Raw genomic sequence first — 8023 nt, 5'->3', positions numbered from 1 at the left:
CTTCGTTTAGTACTCCATGCATGTATTCGTTTTTTTTTGAAAAAAAATTCGTACTCTCAACCAAACACGGCCATAGGTGTTCGTTGTTAGTACTCGTGCCGTCGCTACCAATAGCAATATATGTAGCGTGTGTCGCATTGCCGCCGCATGGACCAGTCCATACTACTCCTTACCGTACGCATGCATGCGGCTGCTCAGCTACTGCACTCTAGGGTTCAAAATTTCGGTGAAATTTCGGCGAAATTTCGGTATTTTTTTCGTTTTCGGTAGTTACCGGGAGGTGGAATTTCGGTAAATTTCGTTTCAAAATTCAAAAATTCAAAAAAATATGTAAAAAAATATGTAAAAAATATGATAAAAAACTAGGTGTTTTTCTAAGCAAATAGGACTAGAACACACTCAAATCTAAGATCATTTGCTAGGCTAAAATTAACATTTGAAACCGTAATTTGAATGACTCGTCATTTCATGTGCAAAAATTTGTTTTCTCCCCTCGACTTCAACTAGACTTTGGTTTATCATGATATTGGTGAGGTACCTATTCAATTTCATATGCATACCTACAACTAGGATGATGATCCATCGGCCGGCCCGGATGGACTATACTCTCATCAGTAGACTAGTAGATCTGGTTTCCTCGTGCTGTCCAATTAGGCTCGTCGTCAATCTTGCTTCGCTTTTGCCTTTTGCATCTGCTTTTATATTATCATCTAGCAGCTCTTTTCTTTTGTATGTAGCGGTGAGATCGAATGAGATGGCAGCTAAAGCCCTCTGTCTGCTGTAGTCTATTATTCTTAACCAGGCCCTCGATCTGGCTCTTCTTCTAGCTTTGTAGCCGGTAACTGTGGAGACTTGGGAGTTTTTTTTTGAAGTTGTGGCCATTGCTGATACGTGTTAAATTCCATTGGTAATTCTTCTCCATTGGCAACTACAGATTAAGTCAGTTGTGGCCTTTGATCTGCCCCCACTTCGTGGAAGAAAGCTTTGCATTGCAATAGTAGGTCGGTGACTGTAACCTTGATTCCAGTGAATTTCCTCCGACGCCATTCCAGTCCCGAGGATAAGAAGAGAAGGTCAAATTCTTGCATCCACAGCATGCATGTGACCAAAATCTTAGGCCACAAGAGAATTGTCACCATCTATAGAGCAGGGAAAAACTTTCCGTTGGAAAACTGCCGGAAAACACACCTTTCAGAATGCTTTAACAATTCTCTATACAAATTGAATCAAACAAAAAATTCAAACACTGTCACATGAATTGATAACCAATTCAAATCATGTTTGTCCTGGATTTAAAACAACTTTCAATTGGATCAACTAATGTCCCTAAAAATTTATAGGAATATCCGCCATAACAAGAATAATAAAACTCTAGTTGAGGCCTAAGAGAGAAAATGAAAGTTGTCACATGAAATGACAAGACTTTTAATTGGTAGTTTTTGAAATAATTAAATAACTTTCAAACCATTGCTCAAATGAAAAAGTTCCTGAAACAAAAGTTGTAGATCTCGAAAAACTGAACAAAGTTGGTATTCAAAAGTTTTTCATTTGACCTCGGGAACAGTATGAAAATCACAACGGACATCATTTTCCGGTCGAAATCACCGAAATTTCGGTCGAAATCACCGAAATTTCGGTCGGAATTCACCGAAATTTTGTTTTTTGAATTTGAATTCTCTTTTCGTTCGGAATTAGCGAAATTCGGCGAAATTTCGGCCGAAATTTCGTTTCCGGCAAACGGCGGGATTCGGAAAAAAAACGGAAAGGTAAACCCTGCTGCACTCTACTGCATGTTGAGCTGATGAGCAAAAACGGGGCTGGCTCATAATTAAGTGGATCGGGGAAAAAGAAGAAGCAAAGGTCGAAAGAGATGAAGGCTCAGGTTGATTCTGGTATCAATTATCGTTTAGTTTTCGCTCCTGTCGAATCCTAGGCGCGCGACATTATTTAAAAGGAATTTCCGGCTTGACCGGTGCATGTATGATGCACTGGTGTGTACAGAGCCGTAGGGCCGCCTGCAGTAGCGTGTGTGTGCTTTCCTGAGACTGATCTGAGAGGTCCCAGCTGCAGGGCTTAGATCCTGCGAGAATAATTCAACAGACCACCAGGCACCAGCTACGACAGCCTTCAGATGGATCGATAATAATGACTTTGCTACGTGACGTACTGATGCAGAATTATACATCTACCTATTGTGTCAATTAGGTTTTGCAATTGGGCGCGCAGCAATTATCTTTTTTTTAGATAATGGAAACGAGTTCCAGCCTCTACAAAGTGTATATAGCCAAAAGATTATTACAAAATAAAGCCATCCGCGATCGAATTGGGAAAAAAAATAAAGGGAAAATGATCTAAACCAATCCTGAGATTATGCTTCCACCCCCGATTAGCTATTTCCAAGGCGACGGTCTCCAAAGCAAGACTCCTCCTTCGAAATAGCACCTTCATCATATCTTCATGCTGTAGGTGCACCCATAGGCGCAACCAGTAGACCCCCCTGAAAATAGCCCATATAAATGAAGAATACTTGGTTTTGTTAAAAATAATATCATTACGACATCTCCAAATAGCCCAACACAATGCAGCTGCCCCCACCAACATGACACGCCTCTCCTTGTCACTAAAATTTGAGAGCCAATTCCCTAGCATATGGGAAACTGATCTTGGCGGGGTTAACCCTGTAGCTAAATAGACTATCCTCCAAACCTTCTTGGCATGGCGCAGCAATTATCTAGCTATTGTGCACCACTCGCACATTATATATCAAGGTCCGTTGAGTGTGCCATCATCGTTGCCACACATCTAAAAGTAAACGGCCATGCAGAAATGGAGTAGGAGCAAGAGAGTCATTTCGCGTGCCATGTCCACTGTGGCGGTCTAAGCTGGAGTGCCACATAAGCATTTTAACTTGGCAAAACCTTAAACATCTTTCAAACACGATGGCAAATCTGTAGGAACGTTTGTAAGGATGATAACTGAAGATGTGTCATTCGTAACGATGGCAAATATTTAAATATCCCATGGTCACAAGAAAAGGCAGAGGAGTGATATCTCTAATGAAGACTTATTTTGTTGTTTTACGTTTTCTAGCTTTCAAGGGGCACCTTTGTTTCTTAACGTTATTATTTCCCAGATAAATGTGATCTTTGATCAAATAACGTAATCCTGTGCTTGCCTGACAGGGCAATATTGGAAAGTTTTCATAAAAGAAAGTACCTTACAAAGTTTGGTTCATCGACATAGAATTCCATCTATGGATTTAATTCGAGTACCAACCAATAAGTACCTTTGAGTATAGAGTAATGCAATATTTTTATTTGCTCATAAAGTTCGATCATACCATGTACGCTGTACGGTGATATGTGTGCACTTGGATTGCAATTGTTGATTTATATACAATTCAAATGGTCAGTGTAATGCCATGTGCAGATATGTATTAAAAATAATAATTTCATATTTTTTAAAAAAACTATAACTTATTTTTGGTAGATTAATGGTAATAGCTAGGAAGCCTAAAATGCTTGTATGACTTTACTTTATGATGTTGTAGTGTTTTATTTAGCGCTAAGGGTAAAAGAGTCATTTCACGTTGCTTGTAACACCGTTAGCTTTTCAAACTAACGGAAGGGCCAACAACCAAAATAAAATTCACTTTTAGGCCAAATAAGCAAGTTCAATTGAAAAGGGACAAAGAAACAAGGGAAAAAAGCGTTTCTGCCCCTATTTCAAAGCATAATTGTGATTTTACCCCTTCTTTTTAAAGTTTGTGATTTTACCCCTGCTATTTCAAAACGAAGCTATCGTTTACCCCTATTTTGCAACTCCGTTAGTGTTTTTTGGATTAAACGGTAGAAAAAAAGAAAATGAGAAAACACGTGGAGGCAAAAGACATAAATGCCCTTACCTTATCTCCATTCACCGGCCCCCTCCCCTCACCGTCCCTACCCCGACTCGCTGCCCTCTCCCCGAGTCCCTGTCGCCCTCCATGCCGCCAACTTAGGGTTTGGGGTGGCACCCTCCTTGCCCCCTCCCTGCCCCTCCCCGTCACCCTCTTCCCTGCGAACTCCAACGCACCGTGTTCCAGCCCCTGCGCACGGCCAAGACTCGCGCCGAATCCAACCCCTGCGCACGGCAGGGAGCGGCCCTCCAGCTCCTGCGTGCGGCAGGGGGCGGGTGGTCCCTGCAGCTCCTGCGCGCTGCAGGGAGCGGACGGCCCTTGCAGCTCCTGTGCGCGGCAGGGAGCGGCTGTTCCAGCCCCTCCGCTCCAATCCAGCCCCAAGGAAAGTCGCGCCTCTCGATAGCCCCTTCAACGTCAACCACCATGGAAGAACAGAGATATAGTTTCATCAATTTCTGAGATATGGGTTCATGAGATGGAAGAAACCACCAACAATTAGTAGATGTGTTAATTTCTCCCTACTTTTTTTATTCTGTGCTGTGATTTGTAGGGTGAATCACAAAGATTTGTCAAATTAGTTTGTTGTGTGATATTTAATTCTATTTACATGAATTGTCAGTTGAAATGCTGTCGAAATTTTCAACAATTTCTGTACTCAAAATGTCAACTTGTTGATCTATTACAGGGATACAAACACAATTATCATAAGAAACAGGGGTAAAAACGTATGGGCAAAGTTGCCCATTTGTTCAAAAGTTAACACCGTTACCTGGATTTAATAGACTAGGGGTAAACTCAGCCTTCGTTTTGAAATCACAGGGGTAAAATCACAAAGTTAAAAAAGTAAGGGCAAAATCACCATTACATTGCAAAACAGGGGTAGAAACGCTTTTGCCCCAAGAAACAAAGTTGAACTTTTGTCAGGGCCAAAAAACTAATTTACCAAATTATCAAAGCTAAGATCACCCTCCACCAGTATATAACTTTAGTATACAAAACCAAAAAAGTTGAGAAAAATCCTTCTTTGTATTTGTCATGTGTGCTTCTGTTATGCATTCAATTATTTATCCTCGGGATAGCATGCAGCTAGTATTGGCTAATTAGTTTCCTTTCACTCCACTGCAGAGAATACAGTTCCAATTATCAAACATTAATATAACACATGCATTGACCTGCAGGTGCTGCTATATTATACGACGATGGTCGATGAGGAGTGTTCATATTATTATCTTGTTCGGGCGAAAATCATGGTTTCTATCGATGAGCCTAAACTTGTTCATAGAGTAGATATAGGGAGCTAGTGACTTCCTGAAGACATAAGCTGGACACAAATTTAAATCAGGCTATTTTCCATAATGGGAGGTGCTGGTAGTTTAATTAAATACAAGTTTAGAGGTTATTTTAGATTATTTTCCACAACGGTAGAGGTGGATATTTTAGATGCATATTTAGGTGTTATTTTATAATTGGAGAGATAGATAATTTAGATACAGATTTAGAGTTATGTTTTTTCTATAATGGTAGTTAGAAAAGAAAATTTTGTATAATAGATAATTTTGTCAAGTTTACTAACTAGAATACTTTTGGGATTGTTAGGATTTCTATTTTTTGTGTCACGTTTCATGAGGACTAACATTAACATTTTGATAAGATTATCTAATTGGCAATAGTAAGATAGTTTAATTAATTCAGCAAAACTCCATGATTAGTTACCATCAAAGAAAAAAAGGTAAACCTGGACACCTGGTATAGGTGTTAAACTATGGAAGTACATGTACGCTACGTTTGCATCCACAGATCAACCCAAGAAACGGGACCAAAATATCATTAATGTGCAAAAGCAAAAACGACAAAACCAGAGCAAGGGGACCTCAAGATAAAGTCAAATACATGCATCCATGTATGCTCAGCTAATCCACATAATAATTCTCATTTTATTTAACCTTGGCCCATTCATCTCTTTCTCCCTCTCTCTGCAGTATTTACTAATTACCATCGTATATAGCTATATATAGTATGTAGTACTTTACATGTGTGGTAACACTTCAATCGTAATCATCACAAGAACGAATTCGCTGCTCATATCAACGCAGCCACGAGACAATTAAGAAGACGGGGGGAAAATTAAGTAACACCAGGTGAAATGCTCGTAGTAATTTGCGTCGCAGTAATAATTCGCAGTGACGAACTGTTTCTTCTTTGGTGGCGGGTTCTTGAGCGATGGAATGTTCAGCACCAGTTGCTTAGCCCATGGACGTCGAAGTGCACCGCGACGTCGTCCTTGCCGCTGTAGACGCACTGCCCCGCGGCCTGCAGGGCGCCTTGCTGGCTCGCGGCGGCCTGGAAGGCGCCGTCGAAGTACTCCGACCACCTGAGCTCGTCCAGCGCCCCGGCGTAGCTGTCGACGTGGCCGGCAGCGTCGGCCACGGCGTTCGGCCCGAGCTCCAGCCACGGGAGGCCGGCGCCAGCGACGTCGGCGTTGTTGCAGTGCTCGGCTTCTGCCATCGAGGTGAGCGTGCTGGAGCTCGACGCCGACGGGACGGCGCCGCCGCCGCAGTGCTGCTGCAGCGCGTCCATATCGAAGCAGCCCCCCTGCAGGTAGCACGACGACCTTGACGGCGGCGGCGCGGGGGCGCCGGCGACGGGCCAGTCCAGCGGCAGCTTCACGCCGTCCAGCGGCATTGGCTCCGCGAGCGGCTGGAGCGACGCCGTCGCGGGGATGAGGTCGACCACGTCCCCGAACACCGCGCGGCAGGCGGCGGCGGGCTCGGCGAGCGGCTGGTGGGTGGCCGGGTCGATGCCGCGCTCCCTGAGCCTCTTCTTGATGTACGAGTTCCAGAAGTTCTTGACCTCGTTGTCCGTCCGGCCGGGCAGCTGCGCCGCAATCTGAGACCACCTGGCCATGCATGTAGTAGTTGGTCGCCAGTTCGCCATACAATATTATAGTATTGCAGAGAGAGCTAGCATCATTCTTGCCAGGCAAATTCAGATGCCTGAAATAAAGCTGCTTACTTGTTTCCCAGCAAGGAGTGGAGGTGTATGATGAGGTCCTCCTCCTCCTGCGAGAATGTGCCCCGCTTGAGGTCTGGCCTCAGGTAGTTTATCCACCTCAGCCTGCAGCTCTTGCCACACCTCTCAAGGCCTGGTGAACAAAGTGCCCAACAACCAAAACACAATGCACCAATTACTAATATTTTCAGCCGAGATGAGTAGCTATAATGCTACTGAATTGTGCTGGTGCTCCATCAGCAGAGTGGCTTGGCCTGGCTATATGCAGATACAGGCTAGCTGGGAATACCTGCGAGCTTCGGGACGGAGCTCCAGCAGCCGTGGCCGTACTTGGCAATGTGGTTCATGAGCTTCTCGTCCTCCTCGGGCGACCAGAGCCCTCTCCTCAGCTTCTTCTTGTGGCAGCACGACTACTTCGCCATGCCGGCCGGGGTAGCCAGCCAGCCACCAAGCAGCTTAACCCCGTCGATGTCGTCGGTCGGCCGCGCTCGGCGGCGCCGCCACCGATCACCGTTCTCGACGATGATCGATCGCTGTGTGGAAGCTAAGAAGCCGAGATACGATGGTGGCAGGCAGCAGGGTGGGAAGGAGAGGGCAGCAGGACTGCAGGAGAGGCCGGGGATATAAAAGATGCCAGCAAGCAGTGCGATGGCCGAGCTGCTTGGAGTTGGATGAGCGAGCGAGCGAGGCGGGGAAGATGGAGGTCGCTCTCAGGTAGGTGCCGGCACAGTGCGGCGTCCTCCGCCTGCTTGGGGGTGCCGCCTTTACAAGTGGAGCGATGGCGCGCCCACACTTTGCTGCGTTGCACGGCTGCACAGCGCGGCCTCTCTCGCTTTGCTTTTTCGCTAGGTGTGTGCGTGCGTGCTAGAATAAATAAAAAAGCTTGGTCATGAATCGTGTCATGATAAGGCAATCTTCGCCGGTGCGAGCTCATAGGCGCCAGGAGGGGGGCGTCCTCTCTCTCTCTCTCTCTCTCTCTCTCTCTCTCTCTCTCTCTCTCTCTCTCTCTCTCTCTCTCTCTCTCTCTCTCTCTCTCTCTCCCTCTCTCTCTCTCCTCTCCCTCTCTCTCTCTCTCTCTCCCTCCCTCTCTCTCTCTCTCTCTCTCTCTCTCTCTCT

At 45.1% G+C, this 8023-nt stretch overlaps 1 protein-coding gene across 1 annotated transcript; it reads right to left on the bottom strand.

Moving 5' to 3' along the window:
- Positions 1-5801: 5801 nt before the first annotated feature.
- Positions 5802-7750, bottom strand: LOC120693307 (myb-related protein Hv33-like). The gene is made up of 3 exons (XM_039976731.1): positions 7197-7750; positions 6911-7040; positions 5802-6794 (listed from the first exon to the last, which is right to left on the bottom strand). The coding sequence occupies exons 1-3, from the start codon at positions 7252-7254 to the stop codon at positions 6128-6130; spliced, it is 855 nt and encodes a 284-aa protein (XP_039832665.1). The 5' UTR covers positions 7255-7750; the 3' UTR covers positions 5802-6127.
- Positions 7751-8023: the final 273 nt, after the last annotated feature.

The sequence above is a fragment of the Panicum virgatum genome, chromosome 9N, assembly GCF_016808335.1.
Source record: "Panicum virgatum strain AP13 chromosome 9N, P.virgatum_v5, whole genome shotgun sequence".
Lineage (NCBI taxonomy): Eukaryota > Viridiplantae > Streptophyta > Magnoliopsida > Poales > Poaceae > Panicum > Panicum virgatum.
Note: the sequence above shows the minus strand (reverse complement) of the source record. Positions and strands in the feature narration are given on the sequence as shown.